This window comes from Natator depressus, chromosome 16 (genome assembly GCF_965152275.1).
Source record: "Natator depressus isolate rNatDep1 chromosome 16, rNatDep2.hap1, whole genome shotgun sequence".
NCBI lineage: Eukaryota > Metazoa > Chordata > Testudines > Cheloniidae > Natator > Natator depressus.
This window is the reverse complement of record NC_134249.1, coordinates 24749943-24769950: the sequence shown is the minus strand read 5'-3', so window position 1 is coordinate 24769950 and position 20008 is coordinate 24749943. Positions and strand designations below refer to the sequence as shown.

The following is a 20008-nucleotide window of genomic DNA, read 5'->3' as shown; positions in this document are numbered from 1 at the left end:
TGAAAATCTCTCTGATGCTAACTTCCAGGTATATGATTTAATGAAAGGCACAATAAGAAGTGAAACAATTAGAATTTCTGCCTCATTATCATGGTAATCTTATCAGTCGGATAATGAGGTATTAATGGAGATTTAATGTGCCTCTCATAACAGAATCCCTTGGAGAAAACACATAAGGAAATTGCTGTAAATCCACTTAATGATGGAAAGGTCCCCAAACACCATATTCCAAAGGATGAAAAATGCTGGATGCAAATGAGCGAGAATCAAGGTCAATAACACTGCAGGGACTGAGCTAATGGTGGGCCTGGATACAGATAATAAAAATTGCATGTTGCTTTTTAAACCTCAGCCTTTGTTGTTTTCAAGTGTGCATTTCAGCTAATGAACTAACAGAACTGAATAGGGTGAATTGTGTATTTTAGAAATGACTGAAAAACTCTGTCTGAATTGGTATGTCCAGGCAGGATGGACTCTCACCCTCCCACCGTCTGCCAGGGGGGGGTAGGAGTCACAAGTCCAGGCAGCTAGTGAGGAAAGAGGCATTTGCACCCAACATGACACCAAAGGGCAGGTGCAGCCCAAGAAAGAGCAAGGCAGGTTCATCCACCAATCTGGGAGGGTGAGCGGGGGACTCAGTGGCATAAGGTGGTGTCTAAAGGCCCAGGGTCACTCCAAGCATGTCTTCCTCTCCCGTCACAAATGGTGCAGGGCAAGGAGCTTCTCCAGCCAGCAGCAGATGTGGAGGAGCTGAGTCCACTCCTGCAGGCTGGGGTCTTTGTGCCAATGCAGCAGAGGAAGCCGCAGGAATACTCTGAGCCTCCCCTTTACATTGACCATCTGGGGTCTGCAGGTGCTTTGCACCTATCAGTTACTCCCAGGAATCTGAGCCCCAGTCCTCTGCTCAGGCTGCTACTGATGCAGCTCTGCAGGAATGGCTCTGCACTGCACCATGCCAGGGGTGTCCCCTTGGTGCCCAACACACCTTCCGCTTTGGGACTCACTGGGCTTTCAGTGATCCCAATCAGCCCCTGAGCTGCAGCCCATGCCCCATTTGTGGGCCAGGTGCCTCCTTTCCCCTGCTGTTTCCAGGCCTCAGCAAGTGATCCCAGGGCTGTCACTCAAAGCACAGCGAAGCAGGGACCCAGGGAGCTGGCCACAAGGTTTGCAGCAAGGCAGGTGTCAGTGAAATATGGCTGCACCGCCACAAGGCATGGGTTGGGTTTCTTGTTAATGGAAATGGCTGGGAATGGAAACTCCCACCCTCCAACTTCTTACTTTGCCAAGGGGGGCAGGGCTCAGGCTCACAGGTCCCTGCAGGTGGGCTCCTTAACTCCTCTGACCAAAACCCCGGTGCTGCTGGGGACAGGAGGTTTTCCAGCGGTGGAAATGCCCCGCTTGGGGCCCAACAGACTGAGACGCAGCTCTTTGCTCAGGGCTCCACCTTGCCAGAGGGTGATCAGGGCCTGCTCACTTGCACCTGCGGGCTAGCATCACAGCTGAGGGAGGGGAGGACAGGTGGAGGACACCGCAGAAGGGGCTGCTGGAGTCCAGGCAGCCTCCCCCAACGGTTAGAAGCTGCTAGGCTTAACCTCTTGACAGTACAGGCCTGGACAAAGATCAGTGACCATCACTAACAGCCTGGCAGCTGACCTGGGGTGCCTTGAACTGCGGGACCACTGCCAGCACCTAGTGCTGGTGCTTTAGACCCCACAGCTGCTGCCTCTCCCTCCTTGTCCCCTTGGCTGAGATGGGGGAAGGAGGGGCTCCCCCCATAGGAGAGAGGCTCCAGGCCCAGGGGTGCGGGCTGGTGTTGCCTCTCCCTGGGGCAGTAGCTGGAGCTGGCACGTCCCACCATAACAGCTGCAGTGGCTGTTGGGCAGGTGCCTGGCTTTATCGGCCACAGATTTCCAAGGGAGGGGCTCCCCATTTATCTTCATCATGGCTCCAAGCTGCAGCGTGTGGTGGCAATGGGCTGCCCGCGTACCACCCACCAGGGGTCCCTGGCCTCTCGCTCATCTGTTTTCTCCTGTTTACAGGGACATTCACATGCCAGTGGGGAGCTGCCTCTCCTCACAGCCTGTCACAGGCCCCATCTCCATAGCCCCCTTCTGCTGGCTACCCCCGAGCCCCTAGGCAGGCAGCCCCCCACCCTGCCCTCAGGGACTCCAGCTGCCCTGGGATGGTCCCTCAGGTTGCTGCATGTGCCCGGGTTGTCTGTCTCCTCAGGCCAGGCCCTCTCAGCCCCACCGTCGAGGATGTGCTTTGCTCTGGGCCAGCCCAGTGCAAGTGTGTACGTGGGAGTAATGAAGGTCCTGTTCTCTGAATGCCTGAAGAGCCCTCCTGGGGTGTCTGAAGAAGGTGCAGAGCTGTCCCTGCATGGACTCTGACCAGCCCCATGCTGCCCCAGGACCAGGCAGGAAGGGGGCCGGGAAGGGTGGCCGTAGGGTGGCTGTCGCACTCTCCAGGCTGCTGTCTGACCGGTGCCCCTAGCGGCACTTCCCTGGGCCCCTCCTGGCCCGACTGAGGCTCTCGCGCGCTCTGTCCCGGCTCCCAGGTGACCCTCCCCAGCATAGTGTCAGTGCAGGTGGCATCTGGACAGAGAGCTGGGCTCACGTGCAGCCTCTCCCACGGTGAGCATGGGGCATTCGCCCACTGAGGACAGAACAGCCTCCTTGGGGAGCTCTGCTGTAGCTGTCTTTGGAAAGTATCATCAGACCTCCTAGTTACAGTTAGCAGCTGGACAAAAGAGCGGGGAGCCAGCCCCTGCGTCCAGCCAGCTTTCCATAGGGCTCTGCAATAAGGCATTGCATGCCTCACGGTGCCAGGGTGGGCGGCCCCAGAGGTGGGCTGCAGGAGGAGGGGGCATGGGTGGGTTTTCATTGCACGGTTCCTGCGTTCTCTGCTCTCTGATAACCCACGGTGACAGCTGGAAGCATTGAGCCTTGCGGGGGCGTGGGGGGGGCAGTCAGAGATTGTGGGACAAATGCATTCGCCGGATGCTTCTACTAGAACGGTCTCTGGAGGGAGCTGAGTGGGTGATGCGCCGTGCTTCCCCTCTGGCACATGCTCCCATCTGGACCGGGCGGCTAGGGGCTCAGCTGTTATCAGCCAGGCAGGGGCTCGGGCCAGTTCCTAGTGGGAGCTGCCAGGTGCCCTGGCTGTGGAAGGGCCTTGGGGGATGAGCGTGGGGCTCTCAGCCACTAGATGTCAGCCTTGGAAAGGGAACAAGAGAGGCCAGCCGGGGCTTGCAGCCACATGCTGCCTGCCAGCATCTCCCCTCCCCCGCCCAGAGTCAGGCAGGTGCAACGCTCCCTTGCCGCAGGCTATCAGCACACGATGCTCTCGTGGTGGGTGCAGGGCCTCCTCTGCAGGGGACCCCTCGCTGCTCCAGTCCCCTCCTCACCTGGGGCCGGGGGCAGTGCCAGCCAGGCAGCATGGCGCTGAATGGGCCCAGTGCATGGCAGGCCAGGCTTTGGCTCACTGCACCGCCTGGTGTGGCCATGTAGGAGCCAGGCTCTGGCTGGGCTCTGGAGCCGGAGGACAGAGGCAGGGCTGGTGCAAGTCACTTGCCGGCTCTCGCCCAGCCAGATGAGGGGTGAAAAGGTCAGCCCGCCCTGTGCAGAGGCAGCTCCCCTTCCCAGCGCGCTGCCTTCTGGCTGGGATTCGCACGTGCCCACCGGCTGCAGTGTCACAGGCCCGGAGAGGCCAGCTCACATGGAGAATATGGCACGGCTCTGTCAGCAGTATGGGTAAGTGACCCCTGCCTCCTCCAGGGCTCTAGGAACCCAGGGTGGGGCTCGGCCCCTTGGTCTGCGAGGCCGCTGGTAGCTCAGTGCCATGGGGACACCCACAGTGAGGGGCCCTCCAGCCACCCAGAGGTGGGGCTGGCATGATAGTGCCCTTTCCACACCCACCCAGCTTCCCGTGCTCAACAGAGCATGCTGGGATGAAGGACCCTGCCCTGGACCAAGGAACTGCTGTGGCAAAGTGCCTGCCTGTCGCTAATGTCGGTGGCATAGGGGCTGTGCTCACATGCACTCCCTTGTAAGCACACACAAAGCCAGGAAATGTGCCTGTATTTTTCCTCCCAGCCATTGGGCTCCTCTCACTGCTCCATCAGCCTGTTGGCCGTGAAGGCTGGTTTCCCGGTTAGGGAGGAAACCCAGATATGCTGCGCATGTAGCAGAAGCCAGGGGAACTCTATGCAGGGGCCAGATAAACCAGCTAAGAACTGGAGATGGCCGGGGAGTGTTGTCTCAGGGATCCGAGCCGTGGGGACTGGGAGTCAGGGCTCCTGGGCTGCATTCTTGGCTGTGGGAGGAGTGTGGCATCTAGCGGATTAAAGCAGGGGTGACTGGATTCCTGGGGCTTGGTCACAGGCCTGAGTTTTCTGCCCTGTAAAATGTCTATAAGAATCCTGGAGGGTGAGTTCATGCTTGGGGGTCCTCAGTGGAAAAGCGAGAGGGCAAGACAAAGCTCTGTCCAGCGATAGCTGTGTCGTTAGGCCCGGGTGCCAGTCCCTGCTGTGTGCTGGGCTCTCAGGAGTGGTCTGTTGCAGGATCCCGCTCTGGGTGGCACCGGTCCTGGAGCAAGCAGCAACAATGAAGTGTGATAGGAGCAGGAGGCACCAGGCCTACAGACTCATCCGCCGGCGGCTGGTGAGAGCAAAGGAGATGGGGAAGGAGCCCAGCCTTTTGCTTCAGGCTCCCCTCGAAGAGAGGGGGCCTTGGGAGCGAAGGGGAGGCTAACGGGTAAACCTGGCTCTATGTTACATCGGGTACATGTTTACGCGGCACGTGTGCGGCGCAATGGACTTCCAGGGACTGCAGAGCGGCATGGCTAGCTAGGGCACAGACAGTGGGTTTGCAATAAAGTAAAGGCAGCTTCCACTGGGCCTGAATTTACAGCACCGGTGCCAGGGACGGTCCGCAGCCTTACGCTGTAGTGATTTCCATGATCTACGTGTGGTGCCGAAGTTCATGGCAAAGAGGCATGTGATGGGGCCCTTTTCACATCTGCTTTGGGGAGGAAATGGTTGTGTACAATGTGCCCATTTTGTATTATCGTCCAGCATAACCTGTCTGCTTGTATTTAAAGTGGGAAGGAGGAATAGGCCTGGAGAAAACAAAGTATCCAACTTACATTTACCCAAAGGAGCTGAAGAACTTAATGAGATCTGCCTTCCCAGCAGGGGTCTGCAACTATCCCGACCCAGACCACAGCAAGGTACATGCCCGGAAAGCCCTTCCCTGCTGCATTGGGCAGCCTCGCTGAGGTCGCAGCATTAGAGAGGGTTAATGATCAGAGAAAGGGAAGTGTTAAAGCTTCATCTCATGTTTCTGTGCTTGGGGCAGGATGCAGAAAGCTAATAAACCAGGGATGGTGAGTAAAAAAAACCTGCTTCTCATGCCTGCATCCATCCCAGCTCCCAAGTCAGGCAGGGAGGGACATCACCCTGTATTAATAATTTTCTGCCTGCACAGCCAATTAATTATTGGTGAGAAAGCACAGTGGCCACTCAGAGCAGGGGCTGAGGACGAATCAGTCTTGCAGTTTCTTGCAACAATCCAGGCCTAAGAGGGGATTCTAATGCCCTGGCAATTCTAGGCTTGTCATCCTGGCAGCCCGCGTGCCTCTGCTCTGCAGTTGCAACAGGCAGGACCAGGCCTGTCAATTGCTTGGGGTGGGACTTGGCTCTCTACAGCCTAGTCCCTGGCTTTCCCTGAGCGACAGAGTTCAGGCCATGCACAGAAGAATCCCAGTTTGGCTCCAGAGTGAATCTCTTTCTGCTCTTCTTCGGGGTAAGGGGACTTTGCGCCCCAGGCAGAAGCAAAGAGCTGCTCTGCATGCCCCTCCCTTGCAGCTGAGCCCGGCAAGGGAGCTGCCCTTCCAGTGTCTCTGTGAAGCCCTCCCTCCAGGGCACACTAGCTCTGCTCATGAGCTTCAGCTACAGCTGTTGGCAGCTCAGCTCCATGAGGCCTGATCCTGGCTCCTGCAGCTGCAGAGCAGAAAGCTCCATTATGGGAACCATGAGCCTGGCTGCAAGAGACCAGCATCCCTGCACAAAGACTCCCCGCCGGCCTGGCTCTGCAGTAGCACTAAGGGCCCCTTCTTGTGCTTACATGGGGTAAGAAGGGAGCTTTGTGATTCTCCCCCGCCCAGCTAAACCATCAGCGTCTAAGGGCAAACAGGGGGCCAGAGTCACTAGCGTAACTTGGCGCAGTTCACCCACTCCCATGGAGCCAAGCAGCATTGGTGTGGTTGTGTCGGTCCCAGGATATTAGAGACAGGGTGGAGGAGATGTAATATCTTTTGAGCTATCCCGGGCTCTTCCTGAAGCTTTATCTTCCTGAAGAAGAGCTCAGGGTAGCTCAAAAGCTTGTCTCTCTCCCCAAGAGAAGTTGGTCCAGTAAAAGAAGTTACACCTCCCCCATCTTGTCTCTCTCCCACAGACCAGGAATTACAGCAGCTGGGGATCTGACCCAGAACAAGAGCACCCCTTGGTGTGTCAGAACCATGTTGTGGGACCTGTCCGCAGGTGGGGTGGGGAGAACACACCTCTACCGCTCACGCGGTGGGCTGTAACTTTCTGCATCGTCCTGTTTGAAGGTGGTACATGTGACGCTTGAAGACCTGCACCTGCTCGACCACCCTGAGGCAGGGAGCGCGCAGCCCTGTTTGCACTAGAACCTCCTCGGACAGCAGAGCATTCACTGGAGCAGGATGGAATGAGGCAGCAGCAGGAGACACACGGTTAATCTCACCCTGCTTTGGCACTGTACCGCAGGAGTGATGTACACAGGGCTCCAGCTACACCCCTCCCCCCAAACAGTCCTCCCAACTCACTCCATTACAGCCAAGTCTCACTGGCAGGTCTCAAGCTCTCTCCCCAGGAGCCCACCCTACAAGAAAAAACACCTTTGTACCCACCTGCAGCCAGCCCACTTCCCCCAAAGGGCAAAATGCTGAGTTCGTTCCCATTTCTCTTACCTGCCACTATGGCCCTGGCTTGATTTTCCACCCAGCTACTATTCCCCTCGTGAGATCTCCTGCCAGAAGAAACCAGCACAGCTTGTGTCGGTCACTCCACCCTGGAAAGAGAGGTTCTTGACTGTCCCCAAAAGGTTTTGCAGACAAGTGTCAACAGAAGAGCTGTGTGGTGATGGGGGTGAATGCTTTTCCAGCAGCCCCAAGCCCAGGGAGCAGAATAGGCCCCATAGATGTACAGTAAACCCTTTCCCCTGACACAGGAGGTGAGGTAGGTCTGAGGGAGAGCCTTAAGCTGTGAACACTCATTTCCATTGTCCTGGTCTAGGAATTGCCATTGGTACAGCTATGCTCTCAGGGGTGTGAAAAGTCCACTCCCCTGAAAGACGTAGTTATACTGACCTAACCCCCAGTGTAGTCAGTGCTAGGTCACTAGAAGAAATCTTCTGTTGACCTAGCTACTGCCTTTCGGAGAGATGGATTACTGACACTGATGAGAAGCCCTCCCTGTGGCATAGGTAGCAGCCAAGTAGTGCATCCATTTCCAGCTGTTACAGAGTGACCATGGGCAAGTCATTTCACCCTTCTGTGTTTGTTTCCTCAACCACAATTATCTGACAAAAGTGGTTCATGCTTTGAGAGCCTTATATGAAAAATGCTGGAGAAGTGCAGCGCTAAGTATTCCCTACTCATTTCTGTTCTGACAGGAGGATGTGTTGTGAATTTCATTTTTGTTAATAAAGGCTTTATGAAACCAGATCTCTTACTAAGGCTGCTGTAAGTGGACAAAATGTGAACAAAATTAACTCCTGCTGAATTCTTTTCAGAAGCACATTTAAGCTAAGGACTTCACTTTAGACATTAAATTATATTGCTGGGAAAATGTTCTCTGTAATGGACAAACACCTCTGCCCAGGAATGTGAAGACAGGCTGCAGAAGGGAGCCTGCTGGGGGGGTTTAGTTTCAGTTTGGTGCTGGGTGGAGGAATGCAGGGAACCCCAGGGCTGGGGTCTAAGCTCCCTGCTCCCCCAGAAGGACTTGACTGAGGGGTCCTGGTTGTACCCACAACCTCTGTTTTGGACTGTGTTCCTGTTGTCCAATAAACCTTCTGTTTTACTGGCTGGCTGAGAGTCTCAGTGAATCCCAGGAAGAGGGGTGCAGGGCCTGGACTCCCCCACACTCCGTGACAATTACCATGTAAATGTTTTCAGCTGCAAACCACAGCACTGTCTCATAATCCGTAAGAGCTGCAGGATTCTTGCTGTATAAGATCTGCTGTTGGGCTGTTGCAAATTATTCCACTCTGCTAGTCAAATTAAATGGATAAGGACAGAGCCTAGCAAAGTCTACCCTGTAGCAGCCAGATAATGTTAAATGAGGTTACTAGTAGATTAACCTGTTTAAAATAGTTCGTCTATTCATCTTTCAGGCAGCAGTATGTTAATCTGAACCATTTGTTATGGTCTTAAATTTTCAATAGGAGACATTTTTAAAAAGGGAAGAAAAACTGAAGTGACTTTAGTGCTTATGGACTTGAGAGTCATGGTGAATGAAATCCTCTATCCACTGATCAGGTATAGTACAGGTAACAAAGCTCTTCCTCCAGCGTGTCCTGCCCAGGTTATAGAGCCCTGTACTGGAGTCATCACCGCACAGGGCTAGGAATGACTTCACTACAAACGTAGCTGATCCTTTGCTCCATGTGGAGATTGGCAACAGGGCCAATTAGCTTCAGTAGTGATGGTGGACCTTGTGAGAGTTGGAATGCAATACTATGCTCAGGACTGTACAAACAGCGATGTAGACCTCTGTCCATCACACTGCAGTGCAAGTCCCCAAACTCATTTCACACATGCCACCAACTGGCCACTTGGTAACTACCATCACTATTAACCAGTGCCCTAGAAGTGGAAAGCTCCTTTTCCTGGCACTGGGGTCTTGTTTCCTTTCTGCCGCTCCCCACACCACACCCTTTGAGCTGTACATGTGTATAGATGGGAGGAGTCTACAGATGCAACATTACAGAACAGTGCTGAATTGAAAACAAAGTGCAAAAATTAGTGGAAACAAAGTTGTATATATTACAATAAAATAAGCTTCCAATGCTGGCTTCAGTGCCATTGCAGAATATACAGAACATGACATGAATGTTACAATGCACAGACATGAAACCCAGTCACAGTTAAACTGCTCTCCTTTTTAATCAGTTTTAACAGAATGATATAATACATTAATAATCACAGTAGAGACAAGATGGGTTTCCTGTATACAAGATTGTGCAAGCTCATTAATTTAAATTTTTAAAGGCTTTACCAGTTTCAAGAGAGGCAGTACAAAGCTTTTAAATAGAGGTGAAGCACAATTAAAGGTACAGAACACACAATAGTAACTCAGCGATTAATTCTCAAGTAGTACAGGCTCAACCAAGCTATCAGCTGTTACCCAAATAAAAGGAGTACTTTCCCTTCCCAACAGTGCACCATTTTTTCTGCTGCTCCAGGTCTCCTGCCACACAGCTAGCCTAAGTCTGCTTTATTTATATGCCTCATAAATTACTAGACTTTAGACAAATATGCTTCACTTTCATGCAGCTTTGAGAAGTGGGACTGCTCTTGACTGCTTCCCCTTTCTTAGCCTACTAATTTCCCTCTACAAACTATTCAGCATTAACATGGCAATGAAATCGCAAATTTCTGCTAGAATTTGGCTTCACAGAACATCAGCATTTTCAAACAAACAATCTGATCCAACACTTGGTGTGCCCCACAAACTCACCTACAGTAAAGAGGATTGTGTTTGTGGCTTCTTCCTAAAATTTATGGCAGTTACATTCAGTATTTGGTAGTACCAAAAAAAAAAAAAACAACAAAAAAACAGGCCATACATTGCAATTCTTCTTAAAGAACAAGCTTTAAAAAGATAAATAATCAGGGGTTAGAAGTAAAAGGGGATTCCCCTGCAGAAGAACGAACCAAGCCTCTTCCCTCCTGCTCCCCATCCCAACAGAGGAAAATAATGTATGGGCCCAATCATATGAAATCACAGACAGGTGAGTACTCCTTACTCATACAGGCAGCACCCTGAACTTCAATAATTGGGCCTTGAGTCTGCATATATGATCTGCTATTAATAACCTCCACTCCCCACCTCCCAAAACATTTCTCAGTTCACCGTTAAATGGCTGAAGTAATTCTAACAGCAAGCACTGAAGTCATGAGTACGGATTCAATGCAATGTGTGTGCATGGCTGGCTAGAGCCTTTTGGCAAAACAGTTCTTTTACTGTTTGGTCCTTAATGTGCTTTCCCTCTTTATTTTCTTACTATTGCACAACAGAAAACTTAAAGTCATCTTCCTGTACATATAATTTAACATTTTAAAACAAAATCAGAACACTAGGAAAAAATAGAGACATACACTACCATAAGATTCCTAATTCTTTGGAAAGCCAAATTCTTTTACTACATTTATAACATTGTATAAAAGGCTTTTATAGCAGGTTAAAAAAGAAGCAAAGGACCATTCTGCTGTGAAGATTCTCACCTACGTTGGGGTGTATACAAATATTAACCATTTTTAAAATAATTTTATTTAAAAAATTGTTCAAGTTCTTCAATAACTTTTCTATACAGAAAAGCAGTGAAGTGATACAAATGTGAAGAAAATGGTTTTTGCCAGGAGAAAAAACTTTCCAGTAAAGAGAATAAATCCTGAAGACCCGATCAAGCTGATCAACTCCTTTGTGTCCAGACGGCTCATAATTAAAAGGTAAGATGCATGATAATCATTGACTATCATTTGCTCCCCCTTAGAGAGCTTATATGTTAAATATAAGAAAACAGTTTAGAATAAGACAGGTTTTAGAGACCAAATATTCTCTGTTACTAAAACCAAAAATTGCAGAATTAAGGGTACGTCAGTAGTTTGATATCAACACAGCAAATACTCAGTGATAATTTAACACAACAGAACGCTTCTGAATTGTGGTATAACAAATGTACATTGCTTTTAGATGCAATTCTGACTCTCTCTTAAAGGGCAATATTGTGCTTTGCTGCTGAATGTTATTGGTCAGGGCTGTGAATGCAATATATTAGCACCAAAAAACCATGATGACTACACGACTAGAGTATTACAATGCCATTCAGACTCAAGATCACAGTCAAGCAGACTACAGCAACTCCATTGCTACTAGAAAGTATTGCTGTACCCTGTAAGTCTACAATAGAGGAGAAAGACTATAAACAAAACTTAAAAAGAAATACCATCTCACTTGAATCCCCATGATTTATTTAACATGATAAAAATGATATACTGAATTACACATTAACGATTAAGTCCTTGAAAACAAAGGTTTCTTTCACTGAATTATGCCTAGATGGGTAACACAATCACATCTCAATCACTTAATACTGTACATAGCTCGTTCTAATTTCAGTTAATGACTTTCAGAAGTAATAGTTACTTAGATTTTTATGGATTCCCTTTTTAAACAGCTCATGTGGCCTCTAACATGTGGTATGTTGGCCTTTTTAAGTACATAAAAAAAATCTTCAACCCATTTTTGAGCAGTGTTTAGAAATATAAACAGTTCTTCTATTTAAAGAAGGGATGCAAATTATGTCATTTCTTTTACTGCTCAAAGCCAGCAAATCTGACTCACCTCACTGCCAGGAAAGTGATGGGCACTGGTAGGAAGAGGAGAGAGCGAGGAGTAATGCTGGCATCAAGGGGTTAAGCAGTGTGCCTTTTAAAAAATAAATTGATCGCAGTCCTTTTTTTAAGATAGATCTACAATGACAAAGGCCAGTGACCACTCACACGCGCATCAGAAATGGCTTGGGCCAGCTATGGGAATGCTACTATTTCACTCGTCAAGGAAGTGCACCTGCTCTTCTCGTAACTGTCAGCGTCAAAAGGGAGAGGGGTGAGACATCTGCAAAGATTCCCTGAACTAATTTCATGATGTGTTTTATAAAGGACAATGTGGTACTTTAAAATATTCTATATGAATAGTAAAACCTGCACTGCTAGAGAAGATGATACAAAGAACACATAGTAAAAAAAACATTCACTGAAACCCCTGGCATGTGTATTTAATGTGAATAATCAAAATATATATTACAGTTTCAGGTTCTGTAAGGAATTCTGTTTGGGGTTTGTACAGTATACACAGTATTTCAGATGAAAAATATTACAATAAGGTATATACTATTCCTTTTTATATTAGAACTTATCTATTGAAACTTACAGGCCCTCTCCTCTATAAATCCAAACTATTTATTTAAAACGCTCTAATTCCCGACCCCAAAATTTTAAACTTTCAAGTGAGAGCCCTGTGAATTGTAAATTCCAGTTTCAGAAAGTTCTGTGAACTTTATTAAAATTTTAATAAATATTTAGGTTTGCCCTTTTTAAATTTATCCTATTGAGGAAGTCATCTCATTACCCAATACAGTATGTCACAACCTGCTGTACGAGAGAGAAACTGCTTGTTTGCTGGTTGAAAAGATAATGAGTCTAAAGATGACTGCAGTTTATTAAATATTCTATAATATATTTACATTGTCCTCAGGTTTTAATTTTACCATAGGTGAAGTACAATTTATAATTATGTCAACTGCTACAAATTTTCAGTGCAGCTGGTGTTTTCTTACAAAAGGTGTATTAAGCTAGAAAGACTCTTAAAAGTGCTTGCCATGATCTTTTTGGTTGGAAACAAAGAAAATGAATGAATTTACATCAACAGAAGTCTAAGGGAAAAATAGTGTCCGTGTGAAAGGGGCAGTGACAGCAGAGTGTCCTAAATGATTTTGAGGATCCACAATACCTGAAAAATGTGGTCCCTTTTTCCCGTGCTAATCTCTATCGGGGGAAAAGATGCAACCAAAACAGAGAGGAAAGAAAACCTGTTAAATTAATTAATCTGATTAGTAAAAAAATTTTTAAATGCTTCCACTTTGTACAATATTATACAAGGAAAGTATTTCTTCAGCCTTTGAAAGGGTTGATATACATTCTTACAGGCTCTCTGCTGCTAACAGTCTGTCTACATAGGTGCCCTTTCGGGTCACTTGCGATCATCAATGGTTTTAATAAATTCAACTGCTGCTGTGAACTGCATCCACCAGTAAGATTCTTCTCCAGTTAAACAGTTAGCATAGAAGCTACTAATGTACTGAACTGTGGACAACAAGCAGGGCGGGTTTGCCTGGGAGTGAAAAAGAAAAGTTACATGCCACAATTAAGTTTCAGACCGATGTTTTAAAGATAAGTGTTACAAATGTAACAGAACAGAAATGGAATGTTATGTATATAGCACCCCTCAGCCTAGGTTTTGAATATTACACACTGGTACAGCAATGACTGTACAGATAAATACAGACACCATTCCACACTCAGCAGCAGCTCCTTGAGCAGTGTGCGCAAGAACTGGCTTTGCTAAGGAGGCATGCTGACTAACGCACTAAGGTTAACACTTACTCTCTCCTGAAAGAGTCCCCAGGATCTTTAAAATTCCCTCCAGTCACCACTGACTTCCACAGGTACAAAGGACTCTGGTTTTATCAGCTCACACTGGTGAGAGCAGCCTCCAATTCCTAGTTCTTTTGAGTCAGCAAATGGGTGCAGAGTTCCGATGAGGAACCTGGCCCTAGGCAAGGCTGCTCTCAGTACCAGCTGAGCCATAGGCAAATGTTGAGGCACAGCACTCTAGCTGATCGTTCTGATTATATGCAAATCAATGTCCCATCTGTGACTAACTTTCTGGTTCAAGTTGTGCCATACAGATGAAGTTTGCACTTTAAATCAGCTATACAGTCAACAGAATGCATAACATCTCTTCAGAGCATTTGGTGGTTTACCACAAGAATTAAAGGAAAAACATATCTATATCTATCTATAAAGTATCTATGTTCTCTGATAGAAGACTCACCTTTATCAGAACAAACACCAAAACAGGAACAAAGTCATCTGCCCCAGGGACTGAATCTTCATTGGCCAAACTCAGCAGGTTCATGATGGTTGAACACATTCGCAGAATGCACTGCACTTTGTCTCGTGGGGTTTTGTAAGCGCTGATTGTGCGGATTTCGGACTGTGCAGATGGCCATGGGGCCTCCCGGAGATACACCTAAAAAGAAGAAAAACATTTCCAATTCTAGTCAGCCCAAGCGATTAAGGGTCTTCTGCAGTGCACTCTAATACTGGAGACTTAAAGGTGGGAGCAGCACACTGAGGAATGGAAAATTAAGGGACAACATCAATACAGTACACATGTATCAGGAAGCCTCCCTCATTCCATGTGTATAAACACTGATAAGAAGTAATATTAATGGTGTGACTCGCACACAATCAGCTTGTTCTTTTATTGATTTTCCCCAAGAAAATGTTTCAGAAGAAGACCGAGACATGAGGTTCTAGCTTCCATATAAAATGATTTACTGACCCTCACCTATTCAGAGTGCGGACCTTGAACTGAACTGGAAGCCAGGAATGTAGGAGTTCTAGACCTCCCTCTGACAGGGACTTTTTCCTGCGACACTGGACTACTCACTTAACCTCGTTTTGTTTCCGTCTCCCTACCTGTATTATAGGGATAATAACTTCCTCCCTCCTATGTGGGAGTGCTGTGAGGATTTACTGTTGTAAAGCAATCTGAGGAAGAAACATGCTGCATAAAGGGTGAAGTATTATCCAGGTTAAAAACCATTATGCTAGGACTAGTAGCTGAAATTCTGTGCTGTTGCACAGGTATAATTCTTAAAGTCATGTGTGTAAAAAAGCTGAAAATAGCTGACAACTCAAAAATTAGATGGTAACAAACCACAAGTCCCAGTGATGATTGACACTGGTGATATTCTAAACAAAATGAGCTCTCAGCCATTTGTGGCTATTTCCACTGCTCCACGCTGACTCAACAGACATTCTAGGCTTCAGAGTGAGACCTAGACAGTGACAATCCTGGAATCTTATTAGGAAGATAAGGAAGGCAGTATCAGCAGCCATGGGAAGATGAAGAATTATCTTCATTAGAGACACCCAAGGTTGGACTTGATATCTGTCCATCAGGGATTGCTTGGGAATAATAGAATTATCCCTGCATCAATGCAGGGATATAGATTACTAGAAGTACTTTCCAACCTAGGTAACACGAAGAGATTTTAGTTTACCTGGTGAATATAAACCACAACTACGATGTACATGAGTCTTGAGCCCTTTACCTAAGCCACCTTTTTTTTCTTTAACAGAGTTACTGCTTGTCAGTTCAGGTGGGTTGGATATTGTTCGTGGCATTTTTTTTAAACGAAGGACCCTCCATATTAGTTTAATATTAATCAGTGCACAAGTGACAAATGGTAAATACATCTTCAGACTTGTTTCATCAGTGGAGTATAACAACAGTATCACCCAGTGACAAGGAGTAAACTGTACAGCTACGTCGCCTGCTTTAGGAAGAGGAGAAGTGCTGTTATTTCCTCTGATTTTAAATACAAAAATAGAGGGAAGAAGCAGTTGTTACCTCTGGTATCTGAAGGGATCGGTGGTTTGCAGTCACTACCTTAGACAACCTTTGGATATGCTCATGAAGGACCCTGAAAAAGAGGGGAAAAAAAGTGAAGTGAGAAAAGGAGAGAGACAGCCAAACAAATGTAGTTTTCATAGAAGAGGTAAAACCCCCTTTTGGATTTCCCATGCAATAAGACAAGTTTATAAATTAGACCTATCTGAACGATACACTGCAGACATAAGAGTGAACAACAGGAACACCATGTACAAATAGTAACCATGGTCAGTTTGCATTGGCCTCACTAACAGCAGGACTTACCTTATGGTACACCAAATTCAATACCATGCTGGCTGCAGCAGTCAAAAACCTGGTGCCCTTCAGAAGATGAAAGAACCAGGAGGCATGTGGCCAACTGCACCAAAACTGTAAACGGAGGGTGTGTGCCCTGACAAAGGTTTTAATTAGCCACTGTGGAACACAAAACTACAGGGGTTATCATCTAGTTCCTACATCATACAGTTAGGATTATTTTCCTCTGGTTTTATTAGCTTGCTGTGACTGCAGATCTTTGCATAGGATGCTAAAGTAAAAACCTAAAATAGTTTCTCTCTCATACAGAAAACCTATGTAATGTAAACAATTAATTAAGGCAAAACAAAGGGGTTGTGTGGTAAGGCTAGCTTATCTGCCTAGGCAGTCAAGTTTGTTTCCTGGAAAGAGCAGTGCTTCTCCCTCTACAAACTGTGAGATAACTCAGGTACATCTAGTCTTGTTCACTTACTGGTCACGCAAAATGTCTCCATCCTGATTAGGGTAGAATGAGAGTTTGAAAATGCGATTCATCACACTGCGTTCTATGGCTAGCTGTGCATCCTGGAGCTGCTCTTCACTGGCATTTTGCCAGATGACATCCTGGGCCATGGCCCCATATAAAAACTGAAGAAAGTCTTCTACTTGAGCTGTTTTATCATCTGCTGCAGTGAGTTTCTGGAAATCTGAATACAAAGCAAAAGCAGGAAACTCAACTAAAAAGGCAAATTAAAGCAGTTTCCTATGGCACTTCCAGAAAGTAGAGCCAGAAACTGGTCAACGGTGGTAAGGATTCTTGTTTGTAGCTTTGTGGGTCGGTGGGGGAGTATGGGGAGGAACAGGGTCATTCCAATGAAGAAATTAGAAAAAAGTAGAGAATACATTTTGCAGACTGTGTGGTCTAAGCACTCTGGTTGGCACTGCACTACTCACTTCATCTGAGGCCCCGAGCAAGTTATCTAATTCTCATGACTCACCCCTTCCCCCCCAAATATTGATACTTTTCTACCTCCCTCACTGGGCACTAGGAAGAGGAACAGTACTAAGTATAATTACTGTAAAGGTCACCAATAGGGACCAATAGCATTAAGGCTGCCAGACATTATCACTAGGAAAGGAGGAGATTAAGAAAGCCCACGTGTACCATTTTCCAGTCTTGTATTTGATTAAATATGCATTGTTACTATAGTCATATTCATGTAACAAAACGTATACTAAAATACAGGGCGTGCAATGCAGCCAAGGTAATGCAATGTAACAGGACCACTGGCCATCCCTCTCGGTTCTTCCCACTCAGGAAGCACAGCTATCAATTCCACCCCCCTGCAGCCACCGTTGGTAGTTCTTCTCTCCAGCCTAGCAGCTCAGACGTTCTTTCAGGACCAAATTTCTCCTTTCCGCCCAGTGAAAATGTTTATTAAGCTGCAGCACAGCAAAGCCCAAAACCATGGAGTGACTATGCATCGCTTTTTTCCTCCACCTTTCTCTGCTCAGATTACTTTCAGATTCTATATGTGGATAGATTTTTAAAAGCAGTTACTTTAAGGCAGTAGTTCTCTAGACTAAGGTACCCTGTGCCAAGATGAATCCCATGTATAAGCTTTCCAAACACCAACTGTTCCCTGTATCCTCTGAGACGCAGTAAGACTTGGTTTCAACCAGTAAACAAATCTATTCTAGAAGTCTAACTTGAGGCACAGTCTATTTATTTTTAAATACTGAACACAAAAAGGTACAGATGACCCACATGCTACATTAAATTACCTTGAATGAATTCCCTTATCTTTTTTTCTTTGCTTTCCAGAAGTAACCTCACACAAACTGTGGTGAAATATCTGTTGGCCACTTCCTTATCACGTAGAACCCTCTGCAGGAGCCTTTCCAGATGGGCGTGTGTGGTCTGCAGGCCTTGGCGACACCGAGTTAAATAAGCAATGTATGGAGCCCTTTTCCTAAAATTAAAAATGTTTCTCTCATTAGGGATTCCACAATAAAGACAGAAGTAGGACACTAGCTACCTAACCTGGTTACAGACTGGCATGAGAGGAGTCCTCAACTCTCCTAGGTTTTATGGAAGAGCAAGTCCTGAATTCAAGCTACTGTACAACCTTCTGTTCAGTGCCACAGCCTATGCAGTAAGACACAACTATCCAAATTCCACTGCTGGTTCACTGCCACCACAGCCCTCCCACTCCAAGAAGTGAGAGATTGCAGTGGAATCTATATGCAGGTCTCCTGTATGCCAATGCAGAGCAGCACCCTCAGGCTGGTCTACCAACATTCTCTGACTGGAGTTTGTTACTAGTTGGGGAGACTTAAGATTCAAGCCTTTTATGGTTCAATTCCCAGAAAGGAGAGAGAATTTTAGCATTTGGTGGGAAAGTGGAGATGTAAAAAGTTGTCTTTTGCTAAGCCAAGTTGGACACTTCCATCTGCACATGGCAACTGCTTAATAATGATACACAAAACAAATTACCTATAATCCTCTGCAATGGAGGCCAGCAGCTTTCGACATGTCCGGTTATCAAAGCGGCTTACACAGCGCATTGTCTCCTGCAGTTGGGCCATCAAATTCTTATCTTGGAGGTTAATAGCTTCAGCTAACTGAACTTTCAGGAAGCACACAATTTCGTTGTCTGACCAAAAACATGACAGAATTAGTATACTGCCTACATGGTTTTTTCCCCACAGACAGAAATGAGGTGGAAGAGTGCTTTTATCTGAGAGAGCTGCATGGAAAAGCTGGTGCACATAATACTTTCAAACCATTACACTTATGTATGTTAAGCAATATCCAGCACTCGTGTTATTTTGATATACGTTTGCCACAATTATTTAGGAAGGGCCTTTAAATGCCCTAGATAAGTAAAGGAAAAACTGCAAGTAAAAAACTTAGAACTGCACGTACATGTATTACATACATGCAAATGTACACATGTGCACACTTTTCTTAAGAAAAAAGCTGAGTTAATCTGAAAAGACACTAACTCATCTAGTGCATCCTTTCTCATTTTCCTACAGTTTCTCTGCAGCTCCGTTTTATAACGTTTTAACAGGAGGCTATTCCCTGGGAGACTCAGATTCTGCCTACACTACAACTTTGCGGAGGTACCTTGTTACAAACTGGAAACTGGGATTTGGCAGGTTGTCCCATATGTGGGGGAAGCATGCAAGAAAATATGATGAGGGTAGGAGTAGGAAAAACAATGCAAAATAGAGACATGTGTGTTTGTACATGTAAGAGGATTTACCTTCAGGGTCGGTGTGATCTGGTAGGCCATTTCTTGTCGAATGGGACAACATTGGGAAGGCAATGGAATCTGCTGAACAAAGAGCCAGTCTCAGTTTCTTCTTTGCATCCCTAAAGAGAACAAGTGTTATTTTCTCTAAATACAGTGTTGCTTAAAACACACTTGCAATGACAAGTATTTACATCTTTAAAATCTCTCAGAAACTTTTTAATGCAATCTTAACAGACTCAGATGGTAAAGATTTAATATTTTCAAATAGTGCCAACAGCACTAATGCTTTTGACGATACGCTACTTAGTTCAGCTCTTCAAACAAAATGCTCTCATTTAACACTTAGCTTTTGAAAAGGTATCTTTCAGTAAGTACTGGAATGCAACTTCATGAAACTTAGTCCAGACCGTGGTTCTTTCAGAATCTTTACCAACTAAAATTAATGACATCTTTTCAGTGAATTTCATGCTCGTGAAAGGTGTCCAGCTTAGCAACCCTGAAGACTGACATTCTCCATCCATAACAGGCACAGCATACAGACCTTATCACACTGCCTTGGCAATGTTCCTCAACATTGATCTGGAGCGGCCTCCCACAATTCTCGGACTATGAACACTAATCTTTGGCCTTTCCACTGGGACTGTCAAGGTTGCTAATAATTGGCCAACTGAAGTGAAGCCCTACATTCAACTCACTGGTTACAGACAAACAGAAATGCCAGTAACTTTTGAACACTGCATTCAATCAATTCCCGAATTTCAGGAAACGTTTTAAGCATTAATGGACAGAATCCTTTTGATTTTGGTGAAAGTTGGACAATTAGAGAAGCCTGATTTTCACAAAATCAGGCCCACACAATGCCCATTTGGTGCTGCAGGCAGAAGAATCTCTAGTGCTACTGCTGCCTACAGATATCACATGCAACAGCGACAGGCTGCTCTCTCTCACTGGGTGTACA

General features: G+C 46.4%; 2 protein-coding genes across 9 annotated transcripts in view; one reads left to right on the top strand and one right to left on the bottom strand.

Moving 5' to 3' along the window:
• The first annotated feature begins 3297 nt into the window (after positions 1-3297).
• LOC141999845 (uncharacterized) lies at positions 3298-7552 on the top strand. Of its 2 annotated transcripts, none has more exons than XM_074973649.1 (4): positions 3298-3752; positions 4562-4661; positions 5101-5229; positions 6456-7552. In XM_074973649.1, the coding sequence occupies exons 1-4, from the start codon at positions 3448-3450 to the stop codon at positions 6630-6632; spliced, it is 711 nt and encodes a 236-aa protein (XP_074829750.1). In that variant the 5' UTR covers positions 3298-3447; the 3' UTR covers positions 6633-7552. The 2 variants fall into 2 exon arrangements, with proteins under 2 accessions (XP_074829750.1, XP_074829751.1); XM_074973650.1 differs by having other exon boundaries at positions 6613-7482.
• A 1543-nt stretch (positions 7553-9095) lies between these two features.
• The window catches only part of GAPVD1 (GTPase activating protein and VPS9 domains 1), a 63921-nt gene continuing 53008 nt past the window's right edge, over positions 9096-20008 (bottom strand). For all 7 annotated transcript variants that reach the window (XM_074974006.1, XM_074974005.1, XM_074974007.1 and 4 more), the window contains 7 exons: positions 19060-19169; positions 18285-18444; positions 17573-17760; positions 16281-16494; positions 15512-15584; positions 13925-14122; positions 9096-13201 (listed from right to left, as the gene is read on the bottom strand). In XM_074974006.1, the coding sequence (XP_074830107.1) occupies positions 13061-13201; positions 13925-14122; positions 15512-15584; positions 16281-16494; positions 17573-17760; positions 18285-18444; positions 19060-19169 (1084 nt within the window). In that variant the 3' untranslated portion in view covers positions 9096-13060. The remainder of the gene's footprint in view (positions 13202-13924; positions 14123-15511; positions 15585-16280; positions 16495-17572; positions 17761-18284; positions 18445-19059; positions 19170-20008) is intronic.

Bases quoted from the DNA above. Each gene is read 5' to 3' on its own strand.
- LOC141999845 (XM_074973649.1), top strand. From the start codon at position 3,448: ATGGGCCCAGTGCATGGCAGGCCAGGCTTTGGCTCACTGCACCGCCTG. The intron at 3,753-4,561 runs GTAAGTGACCCC...GGTCTGTTGCAG, and splicing joins CGGCTCTGTCAGCAGTATGG to GATCCCGCTCTGGGTGGCAC. The intron at 4,662-5,100 runs GTGAGAGCAAAG...TTGTATTTAAAG, and splicing joins GACTCATCCGCCGGCGGCTG to TGGGAAGGAGGAATAGGCCT.